At 33.5% G+C, this 19796-nt stretch overlaps 2 protein-coding genes across 2 annotated transcripts in view; one reads left to right on the top strand and one right to left on the bottom strand.

The window, feature by feature from the left end:
• Positions 1-7308: 7308 nt before the first annotated feature.
• Cbr-clec-135 lies at positions 7309-13591 on the top strand (the record flags this gene model as incomplete). Its single annotated transcript, XM_045241786.1, has 8 exons — positions 7309-7384; positions 8175-8399; positions 9229-9475; positions 10857-10946; positions 11190-11268; positions 11359-11507; positions 12223-12642; positions 13582-13591. 8 exons carry the CDS (start codon positions 7309-7311, stop codon positions 13589-13591), a joined length of 1296 nt encoding a protein of 431 aa, XP_045097425.1.
• A 1711-nt stretch (positions 13592-15302) lies between these two features.
• Positions 15303-19796, bottom strand: part of Cbr-gpa-11 — a gene marked incomplete at both ends in the record, with an annotated part of 15041 nt that continues 10547 nt past the window's right edge. Inside the window, 5 exons of the mRNA XM_002629860.2 lie at positions 15303-15770; positions 17505-17547; positions 17669-17797; positions 17841-18317; positions 18976-19103. Coding sequence (XP_002629906.2) covers positions 15303-15770; positions 17505-17547; positions 17669-17797; positions 17841-18317; positions 18976-19103 — 1245 coding nt within the window. The remainder of the gene's footprint in view (positions 15771-17504; positions 17548-17668; positions 17798-17840; positions 18318-18975; positions 19104-19796) is intronic.

Here is a 19796-nt window from a genome sequence, read left to right as displayed (position 1 = left end):
AAATTCAGAAATTCAGAAATTCCGAAATTCAGAAATTCAGAAATTCAGAAATTCAGAAATTCAGAAATTCAGAAATTCAGAAATTCAGAAATTCAGAAATTCAGAAATTCAGAAATTCAGAAATTCAGAAATTCAGAAATTCAGAAATTCAGAAATTCAGAAATTCAGAAATTCAGAAATTCAGAAATTCAGAAATTCAGAAATTCAGAAATTCAGAAATTCAGAAATTCAGAAATTCAGAAATTCAGAAATTCAGAAATTCAGAAATTCAGAAATTCAGAAATTCAGAAATTCAGAAATTCAGAAATTCAGAAATTCAGAAATTCCAAATTCAGAATTTCAGAAAGTCAAAAATTCAGAAATTCAGAAATTCAGAAATTCAGAAATTCAGAAATTCAGAAATTCAGAAATTCAGAAATTCAGAAATTCTGAGATTCTGAGATTCTGAGATTCTGAGATTCTGAGATTCAGAAATTCTGAGATTCTGTGATTCTGAGTTTCTGAGATTCTGAGATTCTGAGGTTTTGAGATTTTGAGATTCTAAGATTCTGAGGTTCTGAGATCCTAAGCTTCTGAGGTCCTGAGATTCTGAGATTCTGAGATTCTGAGATTCTGAGATTCTGAGATTCTGAGATTCTGAGATTTTGAGATTCTGAGATTCTGTGATCCTGAGATTCTGAGATTCTGTGATTCTGAGATTCTGAAATTCCGAAATTCTGAGATTCTGAAATTCTAAGATTCTGAAATTTCATCTCAAAAACTAACTCCTGAAAGTTCCGAAATTTTTGCATTTTCATGGAAATTCTTAAAAATTCGAAATCCAAAATTTGTGATTCAAATTATAAAAAAATGTTTTCAAAAACTCGAAAATTGAAAACCGTCAAAAGTCAATAATAATAATAAAAGTTATGAATTTAAAAGAGGTCAAATTCGATGAATGTGTATGTTTTTCAACCGGTCCACTAGCTGTTTTTTTGTCCTTTTCTTTCTGTTTTTTTTTCAGCCAAACTCACATCGCTTCGGAAATTAAATTTCGTCTAGACTCTTTTTTTCCGGTCACTTTTTTTGGAACATTAAAAATATATTTAAAAGGGCTATTTGGAAAAAAACGGACATCTGAATATTTGGAAATACAGATGGACTGGTTTGTCTAAAAATCTGGAATTTCTAATTTTCGAATTTCGGATTTTTGAATTTCTAAATTTTTGAATTTTTGAATTCCGGAATTCTGGATTTTTGAGTTAACAAAATTTTGAAAATAATTTTTTTTAAGTCAATGCAAAACTTTTTGTTCTATGATTCTTGAATAATTCAAAAAGAGAAACAGGTGAATTTTTTGTTAAAATTCAGGAAAAATCTATATTTTCCCAAACAATGAGCAATTAATTTATGATTGGTGAACTAGGAAGAACAAAAAACACAAGAAATTGGAATTTTTTGCAAAATTTTCAGACAATTTCAGTTTTTGTCCAAAAAAAAAACAGAAAACACTTCCCTGAAAAATTAAGAATGCATTCAAAAATTGTTTTTTTAGACAAGATTTTTCTTAAATTTTCAAGCGATTCAGAAGAACATTTCAAAAATGAAAAATATTAGACGATCTGGTTTTTTTGAATTTTTTTCTGGTTTTTTTGAATTTTAGAATTTTGAAATTTTAATAATTTTTGAATTTTTGAAATTCAGTAATTTTAGAGTTTTCAGCTTTCAGAATTTCAGAAACTCAGAATCTCAGAATCTCAGAATATCAGAATCTCAGAATTTCAGAATCTCAGAATCTCAGAATCTCAGAAACTCAGAAATTCAGAAATTCAGAAATTCAGAAATTCAGAAATTCAGAAATTCAGAATCACATCTCAAAAATTCCATGTTTAGGATTTCAGAATATCCGAATTCAAAATCTCAGAAAAAAATTTCAGAATATCCGAATTCAAAAGTTTCGGGCAAATTTTTTTTGGAAAATTTCAGAAATGAAAGAAAAAAGTAGTTTCTCATTTTCAGCTCAAAGTATCAGGTTTCAGCTAGAAAACATGAGGAAAAAAAGACACTTCAAAAAGCTATAATACATTTTAAAATGTGTTTTCTTGTTGAGAAAAAACATTTTCTAATTTAAAAGAAAGTTGAAAATTGCAAAGTTCGGAAAGTCAGAAAAATTAGAAAATTCCAAACTTTAGAAATTCTAAAATAGGAATCCTGAAATCCAAAATTTCCTTTGTGGAATTTTCTGGACACCCAAAACAAACCAGTCCCTCTGTATTTCCCAAAATCCGGATGTCTACCATTTTTTGTTCAATGATCCTAAAAATGACAAATTTGTAGATCAAGAAATGGGTCCAAAGCACAAAATGGTCTAGAAATAAAAAGAAAGAAAATCATAAGGAACAGGAGAAAAAAGGTGAAATGTATCATAAAAAACGGATTAGTACAAAATGATGACTCGGAAAGAAAAAAATTAACGACACGAGGAAAAAAATAGAGGAACCAAATGGATCAACTAGTTTTTTTTTTTGGATCCGGGGATGATTAATGAAGTGCACTTGGATATATGGATAATGGAACATTTTGGGGAAATGAGGAAGTGAAAATTATTTGGAAGTTTTGGATTTTTTCTGAAAATTCTGGATTTCTGAATTTCCGAATATTTTGGAATTGGAATTTCTGATTTTCTGAAAGTTTTAAAATTTTCAGATACCAAGAATTTAGGAATTTTGTATGGGTCCTGGGTCCTGGGTCCTGGGTCCTGGGTCCTGGGTCCTGGATCATCTAACTTCTGATTCTTTCCGAATTGTTTGAATTTCCACTGAAAACCTTCAAATTTTCAAGTTTCTGGATTTCTTAGAAATTCAGAAGTTTCAAACCTCCACAATTTCTATTTTTCGATATTTCACAATTTTGAAAATTTTTCATATTTTTGAACTCTCCAGTTTTTTCAGATACATTCTGTACCTGGCACGGCACTCTCGAAAATTCAGCTGTTCTAAAATTGAAACCGACAAAGATAAAAAAAATAATTTAAAAATTAAAAAGGCAGCTGAAAAAAAACCCTAACGATCAGCAATTTTTCTCTAGCGCTCTCTTATTTTTCCACACTATTTCTTCGGAGGGAAATTAATTCATAAATAATTCATGACAAATTTCGGATCACTGAATTTAGCTGAAATTCAGAAAAAAAAGTGATGTGAGTTTTCTTAATAAATTTACGAGCAGGTTATATACATTTTTGCCTAGTTGGGAGATTAAAAGTAACAAATGAATGGTAAAAAAATGAAAATTGATAAAGGGATCTGGATTTTTTTAATCGAAAAATCTGATCTTGAAACTTCTATTATAGAATTTGTAATATCTAGAAATTTCGGAGTTCAGAAATTTCGAAAATTTAGAAAAGAAATGTTGAAAAAACTTTAACAATTGGTATTTTGGAAATTTCAGGATAACCAAAAATTCTCAAAAAATTGAAAAAAAAGAAATAGAGATTCGTGAGAAATTGTCATATTTCTCCACAAGAAAAAAAAATATTTTTTCTGAATTTCTGAATTTTTGAATTTCTGAATTTTTGAATTTTTGAATTTCTGAATTTCTGAATTTTTGAATTTTTGAATTTCTGAATTTCTGAATTTCTGAATTTTTAAATTTTTGAATTCCTGAGTTTCTGAATTTCTGAATTTCTGAATTTCTTAATTAAGCATTTTATGGTTTTCAACGAAAATGAAAAACAAGAAAAATTAATGGTTTTGTTTTGTTTTCTGACTGAAAATGACTGAAACTGTGAATGACTGAAAATAATAAAAAATGGGAAATGAGCTATAAAACGGACTTGGTGAATGAGAAAAATGACAAAAACAATGGGAAAAATTAATGGTCCTTCGGGGTGGTTTTATGAGTCAAAAAACAGAAAAATGAATAATAAAAACAATAGAAACAGGAAGAAAACGCTATAAAAATGAAAGTCTCCCAATCTCAGAATCTCAGAAATTCAGAAATTTAGAAATTTAGAAATTTAGAAATTCAGAAATTCAGAAATTCAGAAATTCAGAAATTCAGAAATTCAGAAATTCAGGGATTCAGAAATTCAGAAATCCAGAAATTCAGAAATTCAGGGATTCAGAAATTCAGGGATTCAGAAATTCAGGGATTCAAAAATTCAGAAATTCAGAAATTCAGAAATTCAGAAACTCAGAATTTCAGAAATTCAGAAATTTAGAAATTTAGAAATTCTGAAATTCAGAAATTCAGAAATTCAGAAATTCAGAAATTCAGAAATTCTGAAATTCAGAAATTCAGAAATTCAGAAATTCAGAAATTCAGAAATTCAGAAATTCAGAAATTCAGAAACTCAGAATTTCAGAAATTTAGAAATTTAGAAATTCAGAAATTCAGGGATTCAAAAATCCAGAAATTCAGAAATTCAGAAATGCAGAAATTCAGAAATTCAGAAATACAGAAATTCAGAAATACAGAAATTCAGAAACTCAGAAATTTTAAGATTCTGGAAATCGGGAATTCAAAAATTCAGAAATTCAGAAATTCAGAAATACAAAAAATTTCTGGAATACTGGGAGTTTAGAAAACCATGAAAGTTGAGAGTACTCCGGAAATTAAAAAAATTGAAAATCATAAAATTTCAAAATTCCTGCGTTTCCAAAAACTATTCCAAAACAAAAAAGACACTACTATTTTGAGCAATTTCCAAAAAAAAACACAAAGATTTTTTTCCGAAAAAATAGTTGAAAAAAGTAGAAAATTCGTAAACATGAGTTCTCGAGAAGTCATGTTTTTTCTTAATCCAAAAGAAGCGAATGACTTTAGATGGATCATCTCACTTGATCTTTTGAGACCGTTTACTTTCGAAAATACTTATTTGTTCCTAGAAACTTTTAGTTTTCTAGTGTTTTTTTTTGTTTCAGAAGTTCTTGGAACATTTTTAACTTCTGGGATTTTCCGGAACTTTTTGAAAATTTTTGTATTTTTTGTGGAAATTTATGAATGTTTATTTCAGTATTTTCAAAAGTAAAATTTTGGTTTTTGGGACTTTTGAATTTTCAAGAATTTATTTTTTTTGTTGGAAGTTTTTGGAATTTCTGAAATTCTGATTTCTGAAGATTTGAAATTTTGGGATGTTTCGAATTTTCAAACGGATTTTCGAATTTTCAAACTTTAAAAATTTTAAAATTTTGAAATTTCTGAGTTTTCGGAATTTTTTGAATTTTTAGCATTTATTAAAATAAGTTTCAAAATTACAGAAATTCAGCGATTTTTTGAAATTTCAAAAAAGTTGAAAAATTCCAGAAATTGAAATAAAAAATAATTCTGAATTTCTAAAAATAATACACCAGTAGGACCAAAAATCGAATTACAGCTAATAAAATAAAAGGGAAAAAGAGAGGATTCGGGAGAAGAAGAAAAAGAAAATTTTATGCTCAATTTGAATATGCGAATCCCTAGAAAAAAATGAGAAAAAGAGAGAAAAAGAGAAATTGAAGGACCACCGAACGGCTTGTTTTCTATGTCAAAATTTGAATTTTTGATGGAAATGAATGCTGAAAAATGGGTGCCTTCGAAAACGGAACGATTATGAAAAGGGTTTTATTTTATTCTACACACACACACACACACACACACAAATTTCTGTTTTTATTCGTATTTTTTAACTTTTTAATTTTTGATTTTTCAAATTTCTTGAAAAGTTTTTGAATCTTTTTGAATCTTTCTTACATTTAAATTTTCAACAAAAAAAACTTTTTCAGATTTTCCTACAACTACAAAATAAATTATTTTTGTTACAATACAAAAAAGGTTCTTTTCTAGATAAATGAAAAATGAGAATTTCTAAAAACTGATCCATCCAAAAAATAAGTGTTAGATATCTGAGAAGGCGGGATGTCATTAGCCAAAAAAAAATTTTTTTTGGGTTCAATTTTCTTTTTTTTCATTTTTTGAAAGAAAAAAAAGAATTTGAATTTTTTAAAATTTCAACAAAAAAAGTTTTCAAAATCTCATGGTTTTATATACTTCTCAAACTTTTCCTATGTGAAATTTCTGAGAATTTTTTGAAAAATTTTCAGTAAACAACTTGGAATTTCTTCTCAATGATCATCGAATTCGGTGATGCGTATCCCACAAACTGATCAGGTGTCTATGGAGAATGTGTTCAGATGAAAATCAGAAGACGTGCAGGTATTCAGAAGATCAGGAAGAGAAAGAAGACAACAACGACGACAGTCTGAGAATCCTAAAAATTCCGAAATTCTAATTTTTAAAAAACTCGAAGATTCCAAACTTCCAAGAACTATTTTCCATACTTTAGACAGCTATTTTCTTGTTACGGTATTTTTAAGATATGCAGGTTACGGTAGGTTTGCCGATTGCGGCTGACCGCGGCCCTCCAACCTACGATGCAGAGCCGCTGCCGACCGACGATCTGAGCAACTCTAAGTTTAACATCTTGTATCTCGGGACCCATTACAGCTAGCTTCCTGAAATTTAGTTAACTTTTTAAGGCAAATATGTTTATTATGTTTGTTGAGTTTCAAAATCCTAGCTTCACCGACATCAGAGCTATGCAGTGGCCAAGTCGACTGCCGTCAGATGAAGTAGTGTGCGCTGTTATACTAACTTCAACAGCCCGTATCTCAAGACCCTTCATACCTAATTTTATGAAATTTGGTACACATACTGAAACAGACATGTTTATCATTTTTGTCAAATTTCAAAATTCTAACTCCAACGAAAACAGAGCTATGCGATCGCAAAGTCGGCCACCGACAGATGAAGAGGTGTGCGCTATTATCCTAGCTTCAATGACCCATATCTCAGGACCCTTCATAGCTAATTTTCTGAAATTTGATACACGTACTGAAACCAACATTTTTGTCAAATTTCAAAATCCTAGCTTCAATGACAACCGAGCTATGCAGTCGCCAAGTCGACTGCTGTCAGATGAATGGGTGCACGCTGTTCTTAACTTCAATATCTCAAGACCCTTCATAGCTAATTTCGTGAAATTTGGTACACAAATTAAATCACATTTATTGATTATGTTTGCTAAATTTCAAATTTGTATCTTTATTTAAAACCGAATTAGAGACTCCGATAAATCGACCATTTTCGAAAAATATTTCGAGTTTGTTTCCGGTCCAAAAAGTTCGAAAATTCAAGATATTTCCAAAACTCTTGGGCGTTTTTTTGTGTGTTTCTAGGTTTCTGTAGAAAAATCATAAAGCAAAAAGAAGGTTTGCAATGAAAGCGGAACTATAAAAATATAACTTATAGAACCCCGATTTGAACATTTTCCGATCATTTTTGGACACCAAAATGAAACGGTGGATCGTTTTTGCAGCGCTATGCTTTTGTATTCTGAATGTCAAAGCATTTGTGATTGATAACGATGGTGAGTTGGGGTTTTCAAACCTTCAAAAGATATTTTAGAACATGATTAAAATAAAAGATTTTAGAACATGATTAAACACACAGGGTTTCAAACACATGTATCTTCTTTCTCCTTGAAGCTAAGGGTCTAAAACTTGAGAGTTATAATGAACGTATTTGATTTAGTATGCATACCAAATTTCAAAAAGCTAGCTATAATGGGTCTTGAGATACAGGATGTTAACGGTAGGGTCATAGTGTGAGATACGGGTCGTGGAAGCTACATAGTATAACAGCGCGCACCACTTCATCTGACGGCAGCATAGCTCTGTTGTCGGTGAAGCTAGGATTTTGAAATTTGACAAAAATGATAAAAATGTCTGTTTCAGTATGTGTATCAAATTTCAGGAAGTTAGCTATGAAGGGTCCTGAAATATGGACCATTGAAGCTAGGATAATAGCGTGCACCGCTTCATCTGTCGGTAGTCAACTTGGCGACCGCGTAGCTCTGTCTTGAAAAAAGTTAGAAATCTGAAATTTAGCAAACACAATTAACAAATTTGCCTTAGTACCTGTACCAATTTTCAAAATTCTAGCTAATATGGGTCCCGAGATACAGGGACTTAAAGTTAATACTGCGCAGCTCAGTCGGTATCGGTTCTCCTTAACTGGAAAGTTTAGGAGTCGACTGACCTACCGTAACCTGCATATCTTAAAATACCGTAACCAGTTTTTCAATTTGATAGTCTTGCCCTTAGATCCTGAAAACTTAAAGACCCCAGAGTTCTAGAATCTAACAATAAGAGTTTCAGAATCCTGTGAATCGGAAGAAAAGCAGCAGAAAATGAAGTGTCCAAAACACTACAAAGGATACTACCGTCAGCCAACAGCCACAAACAATCAGACGAAAATGTGGTGTCTCCGTGTGGTTATGGTCAACGTGTCGGTTTCGGAACAGGCTGCTCAGCAAGCTTGTAACGCTGAAGGAGCCGTTTTGTCGACGTTTGCAAGCTATGATGAGCAGAAGCATATCGTTAGTGAGTATTGGGATATTAGGACATTGAGATATAGAAGTTGATCTAGTTTATCTTGGGTATCAAAAATTTGTCAACAAAACAAATATTGCAAATTTTATGACAAACATTTTTGTAGTTTACAAATTTTTAATAACTTTTCTAGTAATTGAGATAATTGAGCTCAAAGGGAAGACAGAAAAGAGTGGCTACCGTAAGCAATGTCCCCACATTTGAGCTCAATTAAATCGGGCAATGTGTGAGATATCAAAAAACTGTCAACTGATAAAATGTTTATCAGGATATCAGCAACGTTTTATTAGTTAACCACTTTTTGATAAATTTTTTGGGAACAGAGATAAATGAGCTCAAAGTGAAGATATCGGAACCGAGATCCCATAAACACTATACGTTCCTTGAACTTAATTATCTCGATTCCTGTAAAATATATCAAAAAAAAATGGTCAATTGATAAAATGATTATAATAATATCATCAAAATTTTTGTATTTTTCAGATTTTTGATAGCTTTTTTAGTACCTGAGATAATTAAGGTCAAAAAGCAAGTGGAGTTCTATGTGACGTAGACAGTTTCCAGCTGTCTGCGTCTCTTCCAAACTTCAAATCTATGTGTCTTTGTTCCTGGGACACCTAGAAAATTAGTTCATAGTTCAGAATATAGGATTTCAAACTGTCTTCGTTTTCATTCAAGTTTCAATCATCTAACTCACCTGGATGCGGAGATACGATGGAGAGACGCAGACAACGAGACACTCTAACTGTCTGCGACTCTACAAAGCTTGGAATAGCTGTATCTTGGCTTCTAGATGAGCTAGAAAACTGATTGTTTGCAGGACACGCATCAAAATACTTCCGCTACAACAACATCACCCAAGGATCGATTTGGCTTGATGGTGTTCGTATCGAACAGTGCAGAACATTAAATGTCACTCAACAAATCGCCGCTCCTTGCAATGATAAAACCAAGGTGTTCGATATCACCGATCCAAGAACCGATCCAAAGTACGCATGGACTCAATGGTACAGAACTGCACCATCTTGGGCATATTGGCCAATAAGAACCGAGGAGTACAGTACCTAGTAAGTCTACAGTCCCGGAAAATTTTTGAAAAATTTCAGGATTTTTAAAACTTTCTGGAATTCGCTGAGTAGCTATCCTTGCCTAGTAGCTTTTCTATTTTTCATCAGAAATCGTCTACTTTGGACTCCTACAAAAATGGTCCAAAATTTATAGATTTGTCTGAAAATAGCCAGATGTACTAAACAAAAAATAGAGCTTTAATTTTGTACTTGACAGCTTTTTTGTAGCTTCTCTGGTTTTTGAGTTATGCGCCTTCAAAAATACCATCACCCCGTCCCTTCACCATTAAGAGGCAGGATATGGTACTTTTAAAGGCGCATATCTCGAAAACGAAGAAAGTTACAAAAATGTTGTCAACTACAAAACTATAGGAAATCCTATTTTACAATTTTTTGCAATTACCAATTTTTATGTTTCTGTTTTGGTTTTCGAGATACGCGTCTTCAAAAAAGTACCGCCTCCCTCTCCCCTCCCACCTAATGATGAAGGCGGCGGGGGGTACAGTATTATTAAAGGGGGACTCCGACCAGAAATTTTTTTCCATTAAATTGTGTTAAAATTTATCTATTTTTCGAATATTATTGCGAAAAAATTCAAAGAAAATCCGAAATCCCCGAAAAACGGCGTTGAAAAGGAAGAAAATTCAAAAAAAGGTGCCGCCGGGGGACGAGGATTTTCAGTGAGAAACNTAGGCCACGGCATCTGACAGCCTTTTTTTCAAGTCGCCGACAGTGGTTTTTTACGTTTTTTACCTGCCGGACATGAAATTGAAAAAAATCCGGAAAATTTGCCACGTAGGAAAAGCGGCGTGGCCTAGGTTTCTCATTGAAAATCCTCGTCCCCCGGCGGCACCTTTTTTTGAATTTTCTTCCTTTTCAACGCCGTTTTTTGGGAATTTCGAACTTTTTTTGAATTTGTTAGCAATAATATTCGGAAAATAGATAACTTTTAACACATTTTAATGCAATAAAAATTTTTGGTCGGAGTCCCCCTTTAAAAGCGCGCAACTCAAAAACCTAAAAAGATACAAAAATGTTGTCAATTACAAAAATAGTGCAAATAGGATTTCCCACATTTTTGCAGTTGAAAATTTTCGTGCGTCTTTCTTGGTTTTCGAGATATGCGCCTTTAAATATACCATCTCCCCCGCCCCTTCATAATAGGGACGGAGGGGGCGGGAGATCTTATATTTTCAAAGGCGCATATCTCAAAAACCAAAAACTCTAGAAAAAAGTTGCCAACTAGAAAATTAAAGCTGTATTTTTGTTTAGTACACTCTGAAAATTTCAAACAAATCCAAAAATTTTGGACCACTTTTGTAGGACCGTAAATTTGATCATTTTTCGTTTAAAAAAAGACAAAAAACAAAAAATTTTGCAGTCCGACTGTTGACTCAATCACCGCCGATTGTGTTCAAATGTGGATTTATCCTGGAAACGACGATCGTAACGGACAGCTTCACGCGATTCAGTGAGTTTTAGTGACCTAGAAAAATCCTAGGCCAGCTTGGCCGGCTGCCAGAAGGATACCGTAACTTTGAGCTCCATTATCTCGGCTGCAATAAAACATATCGAAATATTGTAAACTGATAAAGTGTTAAGAATTTTTTGACAAACATTTTATCAGTTGATAATATTTTGATATCTCTCACAGAAACTGAGATAATTGAGTCCGAAAAAGTTAGTCCACAACTAACAAATAAAACTCTTCCAGCTGTGACATGGCCGTACCACCATATGATTTCGAGAAGGCACTATTCACCAACTACGGATACGTTTGTGGACGTCCGCCAGTTCTCAGCTTCTACTAATTCCATTGTTTGTAAATCTTTTACCCGTGAAAATACACATTTTTGAGCTTGTTTTTCTTTTTTGTCGCTCAGTGCCACAACAATCAATATCGATTTTCCTCAGAACAGCAAAAAGAAGAAAAGTACACGAGAAGAGTTGCCGAATCAATACTGTCGATCCGAGAAGATGATGAGATCGAACGGGCGCGGCGTCATGCACCCAATGATGAGTCGCCAAGAGAGTGAGTTTGTGGGAAAATCGGTAAATCGATAATTTATCGATTTAGGAGCTATCGGAAATTTTTTACCGCTTTTCGGGGACTTCAAAGCGACTACCTAACATTGTTGTTTCACAAAAATAGGTTTCCGCCGATTTGGAAAAATCGATAATTTTCGTAAAAAATATCGATTTTCCGGAAAATCGGTATTTTGCGAAAAAGGGGTTTTTTTTCAATTTTTCTCAGACTTTTGTTTGAAAGAATAATGTATCTTCAACGAATCTATTGCGCTCACTAAAAATCGAGAAATTCGAGGGAAAAATCGATAATTTATCGATTAAAAAAAACGATTTTCCAGAAATTACATTTTTTCAATTTTTTTCAAGAAGCTCTCGAATTTTCAGCTTAAAATTCTGTTGAAAAAATTCCTGACGCTTGTGGCGGCTTGTACAAAAAAATCGATAATTGCGGGAAAACTGACTTTATCGATTTTTGACCGATTTTCGCCTTAAAAGTTTTCGCTAAAGTCTCAAGAAGTGATATTCGGCATAAAAAGAAACCGCCGCCGCCTTTTCCATGACAAAATTAGAAAAATCGATAATTTCGAGAATATCGATTCGGTGTCGCAGTTTCCCAAAAATGCCGTTAATTTTTCGCCGAGATGAAAAAATCGATACTTTTTGAAAAAATCGGAAAATCTGGTTCTGAAACGAGAGGCTAAATTCTTCACAATTTTCAGCTCCAACTTCGTAATTCGCTCTACGGCAAATCGTCGTCCGGCGAAGAATTCCTTCTCGAACACTTGCTACGACAATCTATCATCCCGACGCAGTTCGACACGTACCACTGAAAACTGCTTCAGTCTTGCCACGTCAACTGGAACGACGTCTTCAATGTCATCGGCATCCAATCGCGCTCCATTGAACATGAGTAGCCGTTCGAGTGATAGTCATTTGCTGACACTGGGATCGGATTCTCGTCCGATTTCCGCGAATTTGAATATCGCGGCGACGATGGTGGAGCCGAATTTGGAAGAGCATTATAAGGGTGTGTTGAATAAGAAGGAGGCGTCGAATGTGACACGAATCGGTGATTTCATTTTGTATTATCGTGTGGCGAAGGAACCGAAAAAGACTGAAGTTTCCATCAATATTCCATTGTTCATTTGCTATAGGAACTCGGAAGATCAGGTGTGGAAATTTTGGGAATTTGAGATCGGAAAGTTCCGAAATTCGGAAATTCGGAAATTCAGATTTTCAGAAATTCAAAAATTCATAAATTCAGAAATTCAAAACTTCAAAAATTAAAAAATTCGGAAATTCAGGAATTCAAAAATTCAGAAATTCAGAAATTCAAAAACTCAGAAATTCAGAAAATCAAAAATTCAGAAAATCAAAAATTCAAAAAATTCAGAAATTATGAAATTCAGGGATTCAAAAATTCAGAAATTCGAAAATTCAGAAATTCAAAAGTTCAGAAACTCGGTAAATTCGAAAAATCAGAAACTCAGAAATTTAGAATTTCAGAAGTCCAAAAATTCGAAAATTCAGAATATCGGAAATTCAGAAATTCAGAAATTCAAAACTTCAAAAATTAAAAAATTCAAAAACTCAGAAATTCAGAAATTCAGAAATACAGAAATTCAGAAATTCAGAAATTCAGAAATTCAGAAATTCAGAAATTCAGAAATTCAGAAATTCAGAAATTCAGAAATTCAGAAATTCAGAAATTCAGAAATTCAGAAATTCAGAAATTCAGAAATTCAGAAATTCAGAAATTCAGAAATTCAGAAATTCAGAAATTCAGAAATTCAGAAATTCAGAAATTCAGAAATTCAGAAATTCAGAAATTCAGAAATTCAGAAATTCAGAAATTCAGAAATTCAGAAATTCAAAAATTCAGAAATGCAAAAATTCAAAAATTCGGAAATTCAGGAATTCAAAAATTCAGAAATTCAGAAATTCGGAAATTCAGAAATTCAAAAATTTAAAAACTCAGAAATTCAGGAATTCAGAAATTCATAAATTCAGAAATTCAAAAATTCAGAAATTCAAAAAATTTCTGAAATTTCAGATCTTCAACTTCCGTGTTCAACAAGTGCTCACTGAGAATAACAGTATGTGGTGGACGGTGATTATCAACAAGCAGCACACTCAATTGGTAAGAGAGACATCTGGACGGACAGACAGACAGATATGAAATTTGAAGTTGTTGATTTTCCAAAAATTTCTAATTTTTGGAAATTTTGGTAATTCAAAAAAATCTAAATTTTCCGAATTTCTGACTTTCTGCTTTTTTTAGAGTTTTTCGTTTTTCGGAACTCCCAGAAAATCAAAAATTTATAGAAATTCGAAAAAAATTTTTAAATAAAATTTCAGAATTCAAAATTTCAGTTCCGCCGCCTATCGGACCTTGTTCGTTGCTATCACTCGTACCGTTACATCAATCCGGAAACTGGAAAATCGGAAATTTTCCCATTATGGAAACGTCCGAATACTGTATTAAGCAGTAGTATTCCAACGGGACACTAGAAGAAAAAGGAGTCCACGCCTCCTTTTTTTTCTTTATGTAATCCCAAAAATTTGAAGATGCATGTGTGAATATCTGTTCGGCGAATGAATGAATACGGATGTTTTTTTAGAGAACTCTTGATTTTCTCTGTAATATTTTTTGTAATTGAATGAAGAGGATGGACGTGAACTATTGAAATTTTTCGAATTTTTCGAATTTCCGATTTTTTGAATTTTCGAATTTCAGAACTTCTGAAATTTGTGAAAATAATTGAATTTTCGAAATTTTGAATTTTTGAAGTTCTGATTTTTTGTATTTTCTGAATCCTGAATAATTTGGGTTTTCGAATTTTGAATTTTTGGAATTTTCTGAATTTTTTTGAATTTTTGGAATTTTTGGAATTTCTGAATTTTCTGAATTTATGGAATTTTTGAAATTTTTTGAATTTTTGAATTTTTTGAACTTTCTGAACTTTTGGAATTTTCTGAATTTTGGAATTTTCTGAATTTTTGAAATTTTTCGATTCTCTGATTTTCTGAATTTTTTAAATTTTTAATAATTTGGCTTTTTGAGTTTTGAATTTTTGGATTTTCTGGAATCCTTGAAATTTCTGAATTTTTGAATTTCAGAACTTTTGAAATTTTGAATTTTTTGAATTTTCTGAATTGTTGAATTTTTTTCTAAATCATACTTGAAACTTTGGGGAAGACTGGAGAAAACTATAGGAAACATTTTTCCAAAGTTTGGGGTCAAAATATCAACTTTGAAAATTTGTCTGAAATTCCAGCCAAATTTTCAAAGCCGATATTTTGATCCCAAACTTTGGCAAAATGTTTCCTATAGTTTTCTCCAGTTTTCCCCAAAGTTTCAGCCAGATTGGAACACTCTCCGAGTTTTCGCGGAGTTTTTTTTTCCTTTTTTGCCGACTCCCTGAATAACCCCATTATATAAAACCATTGATTAGAATAAAACCATCCGACCCAGTGGGCCCCGGATTTTTCAAATTTGAAAAAAAAATCCTGTAATTAGAGAGCTACAAAACCAAATGTTTATTAATTTGTGATTAGAAAGAAAATTTTGCATCAATATGCCAAAAAAATGAGTAGAGTAGAGGCAGTTGAGGTATAAATCAAGAGTATCTGCAAGAAAATTTGAATTTCCCACCAAAGAAACCACAAGAACAAGATTCACCAGAAGGTCAACCACTCCAGCATGCGGTTAGTAATATGTACACACGATGAGGCTTATCTGAATCATTCACGATTTTCAAGGCGCATTACAAAATTCACACACCGTAATCCTGGGTACTCACATGAAGCCAACTTTTTCCATAGAAATCTTGAACACCACATCCATACAACTATCGAATACCCGATCGATATTTCGGGTGTCCGTGGCATTGGTATAATGGGAATAGACGGGTTTCTCGTGTTGAATATCCCCAGACACTAGTCTGGTGAATCGATCTGCCACGTATTTGGCAGCCGGCTCCAGGGAGCTGGCTCCTTTGTAATTTTTGAAGCACGATGTTAGTGGATACTTGGGGATTTTCTCCTTGAAGATATCGATTTTGTTCAAGAAGAGGATCATGGCTGTCTTTTTTGAGAAGCATTGATGATTGGCGATTCGTTTGAAGAGTTCCATCGAGTAGCGAAGGCGGTTCGTTTTTCCGGGCTGCCCATTCTCCTGACGGTTCTCCTCGTCGTCCATGAACAGGTTGTAGCCGGAGATGGCGGCGATGAAGAGCACGCCATTGACGTTGTCAAAACAATGAATCTGAAAAAAAAATTAGTTTGGAGGCTTGGCGCCAATTAGCAGGGCAACTCAAGAACCGTATAGACTTTATGCCAATTTATCTGGTTTCCTATTAAAGATATCAGAAATCTGTCAACTGATAAAATGATTACCATAACATCAAAAAAGTTTTGCCAGTTTAACATTTTTGGATACCTCTCACTGGAACCGAGATAAGCGGCGTCAAAGTGAAGTCATGCTTAACTAGCTGACCCTAATTGCTATAACTTTGACCCGATTTTTCTCGTTTCTTGTGAAAGCTATTGAAAAATAGTCAACTAATAAAATGTTTATCTTAATTTTGGAATTATTTTGTTAGTTGACCACTTTTTGTTACCTCCCATGGGAATCGAGATAACGGAAGTCAAAGTTATGGTACCAGCTGAGCTACGACAATGCCGACCCATGCGTGTTGTTACGCTAACTTTAACGTTCTGTATCTCTGGACCCATCATATCTACTTTTCTGAAAATTGGTACCTATATTAAAACAAACATGTTTATTATGCTTTTCAAATTTCAGAATCCTAGCTTTAAGGAGAAAAAAGATACAAGCTAATCGGTCTTGACACCCCTTGACGAGCCCTGGCGAGTTGGGTTGGTGCGTTACAAGCTCCACAACTTGCTTCAATTTTGAAATTTTTTGTTGAATTAAAAAATAAAATATAGAACTTAAAAAGAACTTTAAAATTATATAAAACTTGAATGTGGTTAAACTTCAATTCTTGGAGGAAAGACGTTAAATAGAAGACCGCCTATTCTACCATTTCAGCATGATTCTTTTGATTTAAGCGAATAAAAAAGTTAGAAATCTTGTTCGATTCTATCAAAATTTTCAAAGACTAATAATCAAAATTAGATTTTCATTTTTGTAGTTGACAACTTTTTAGTAGCTTCTTTGGTTTTCGAGATATGCGCCTTTAAAAATACTACTCCCCCACCCCTCCCCTCTCGATGATGCTGAGGACAATGGATACGGTAGTTTTAAAAGCGCATATCTCAAAAACTAAAAAACTTACAGAAAAGTTGTCAACTACAAATTAAATCTCTATTTTTGTTTAGTAAATTCTGAAATTTTTAGATAAATTGAACAATTTTGGATTGCTTTTCTAGTACTCCGAACTTGACTATTTTTTAATGAAAATGTTCAAAATACCGCAGACAATTTTGAGCTCAATTCTTTCGGTGCTGATAAGAGATTTCAAAAATGTGTCAACTGATGAAATATTGGTGATGTTATGATAAATATTAAATGAGTTTACAAATTTTTAATATCTTAAATAGGAACCAAGATAATTGAGCTCAAGTGTGTGAGCTCAAAATTGTCTGCGGTATTTTGAACATTTTTATTCAAAAATAGTCAAGTTCAGAGTTCTAAAAAAGCAATCCAAAATTGTTCAATTTGTCTAAAAATTTCAGAATGTACTAAACAAAAATAGAACTTCAATTTTGTAGTTGACAACTTCTTAGTAGCTTCTTTGGTTTTTGAGCGATGCGCCTTTAAAAGTACCCTCTCACCCACATCCTTCCCTCTCAATGATGAAGAGGACAATGGATACGGTAGTTTTAAAGGCGCATATCTCGAAAACCAAAAAAGTTACGAAAAAATGTTCAGCTACAAAATCATAGCTCTATGTTTGATTAGTACATTTGACCTCTTTTAAAGTACCCATGGCCTAGGAAACCCCCTGGCCTAGAATTCCAAAACTCTTCTTACCCATTTCCTCTGCTCCGATCTCTGACCACCAACATCAACCATTCTGAAAAAAAACCAACATCATTCATTTTCTAAGAATCTCAAAACAGGTGAAATTTTAAATTATAGAGTGACACATTTTTGAAAAACAACAACTTTTTTGTGTAGTTTCGAAGAATGCAAACCTCAATGTGGCCTCTCGAAATGGAAATTCGATTTCTGTGATACCCGTCGTCGCGACCCGCGATCTCAAAACATCCATTTGTGTTGGCTTGTACTCGTGTGCCGATATCCGGTCCAAATCGTCCAGAAAACTGAAAAAAAATCGTTGGCCTAAGATTTTCCTAGACCACTCACTATGTCGCCGAATCCAACAGTGTTATCTCGTTTCTCCGATTCAACACCGCCTTGATAAACTCAGAATGATACAGTTTTTGAAGGGACTCGGTGAGCTCTCGATTCAACTCCACTTCCGACATACTGTACCGAATTTTATAGGATCTGTAGTGATTCAGTGCCCTTCTAATCGAGGGAGAGTCGTCTGGTGGAAAATGGAACATTTCTGCGGCGTCTAGCAGCTGGTCCATAGCTTGCATGATGTTACTGTAGATTAGATAACGAAAATTGACATAGTCCAAGTCGGAAAACCCGTTGAGATGAATGATTTTCATTTGTTTGAAGATGGTACTCTTGCCGCATTCTGGTCCACCGAGGAGCAGGATTTTTAACGTTCGCTTCATTTCGATTTTATCCCGTTCGAGTTGACGATTGATCAAGCTGTTTTTCCGAGCCAAATCGGCGGGGGTGAATTCTGTGCCGCCACATACGTTTACCCTGGAAATAATGCAATTTTAAAGTTCTGAAAAAGTGATTTGCTATTTTTAGATTTGTCTGAAATTTTCAGAGTATATTAACCAAAAACAGAGCTTTAATTTTGTAGTTAACAACTTTTTGATATCTTTCATAAGAGCCGAGATAAATAAGCTCAAAATTGTCTGTGGTATTTTGAACATTTTTATTAAAAAATAGTCAAGTTCGGAGTTCTAAAAAAGCAATCCAAAATTGTTCAATTTGTCTAAAAATTTCAAAATGTACTAAACAAAAATAGAGCTTCACTTTTGTAGTTGACAACTTTTCTGTAACTGTTTTAGTTTTTGAGATATGCGCCTTTAAAAAGTACCACTTTGCCTCCCCCGGCCCATCTTAAACGAGAGGGTGGGGATGGTATTTTTAAAGGCGCATAACTCAAAAACCAAAAAAGATACAAAAAAGTTGTCAACTGCAAAATTGAAGCTCTGTTTTTGTTTAGTATACTCTAAGAATTTTCAAAAAAATTTAAAAAATGTGGAGTACTTCTGTAGGGCTCCAAATTTAACTATTCTCTTCCCGAAAAAATCAAGTATTTGTGGTTACTGTATCTCAGCTCCTACCTAACCTAGAGTTTCGATCTCTATTTCATTCAAAAGCTCTTTTTCTCCATTTTCAAACCCACCTATTATTGATTTGTGTCGTAAACGACAGTCGTCCACAAAACAAGAATCCGAAGCTAATGTCTGAAGTTGCTGAAGCACTCGACTCGATATGATGTTGGGGTTGGTTGGTGTGTGGTGCGGCCAGCTTCTGGAATTTTACATCGATTTTATTGAAGCGGCAGGTGAATTTTTTCAAAGAATATTGAAATTTAACATCTAGTATATACTGAAGACAGGAATGACAACAAAAAGCTAAGAAATCTCTAATGAGTCTGGTTGACATAAACAAGAAGGCGAGAGGAGGTAAATGGCAGGGGTGTCTAGACAGAAGGAAAGGGTTTTTGATGAAGTTCAAATGAAAGTGTCCAGAATGATATCATTGAAGTGTTTGCAGACAATGCGTCAGATCCTACGAGCAGCGAGGCTTCCCGTGGGACATGTAGATCAAACGCCGCTAAGTTCGTGTTTACAGACAATACACTGAATTTTACGACGAATTCAGAGTTTATATTAGCAGAACGCGTATGGTGTTCGCACCCAAAACATTAGATTTGACGACACTTTACACCGAATACGCAATTCGTCGTAGGATCCCACGTATTGCAGAAAGCGCGTAGGTGTTCGGTGTTTGCATCCAAAACATCAAATTTGACGACATCCTTGAGCATCATAGTAATTGAAAGCCTATTATAAGCTCACCCTTATGACCAGTCAACCTGTGGGCTACGCAAATTGTCGTCAAGTCTGATGCATTGATGTAAGAATGCAACTATAGATGTGTACTGCTGTCATAGTACACCCAAACCAAACTACACTACCTTACACACATTACATCACTTTT

Source organism: Caenorhabditis briggsae, assembly GCF_000004555.2.
Source record: "Caenorhabditis briggsae complete genome, chrII, whole genome shotgun sequence".
Lineage (NCBI taxonomy): Eukaryota > Metazoa > Nematoda > Chromadorea > Rhabditida > Rhabditidae > Caenorhabditis > Caenorhabditis briggsae.
Note: the sequence above shows the minus strand (reverse complement) of the source record. Positions and strands in the feature narration are given on the sequence as shown.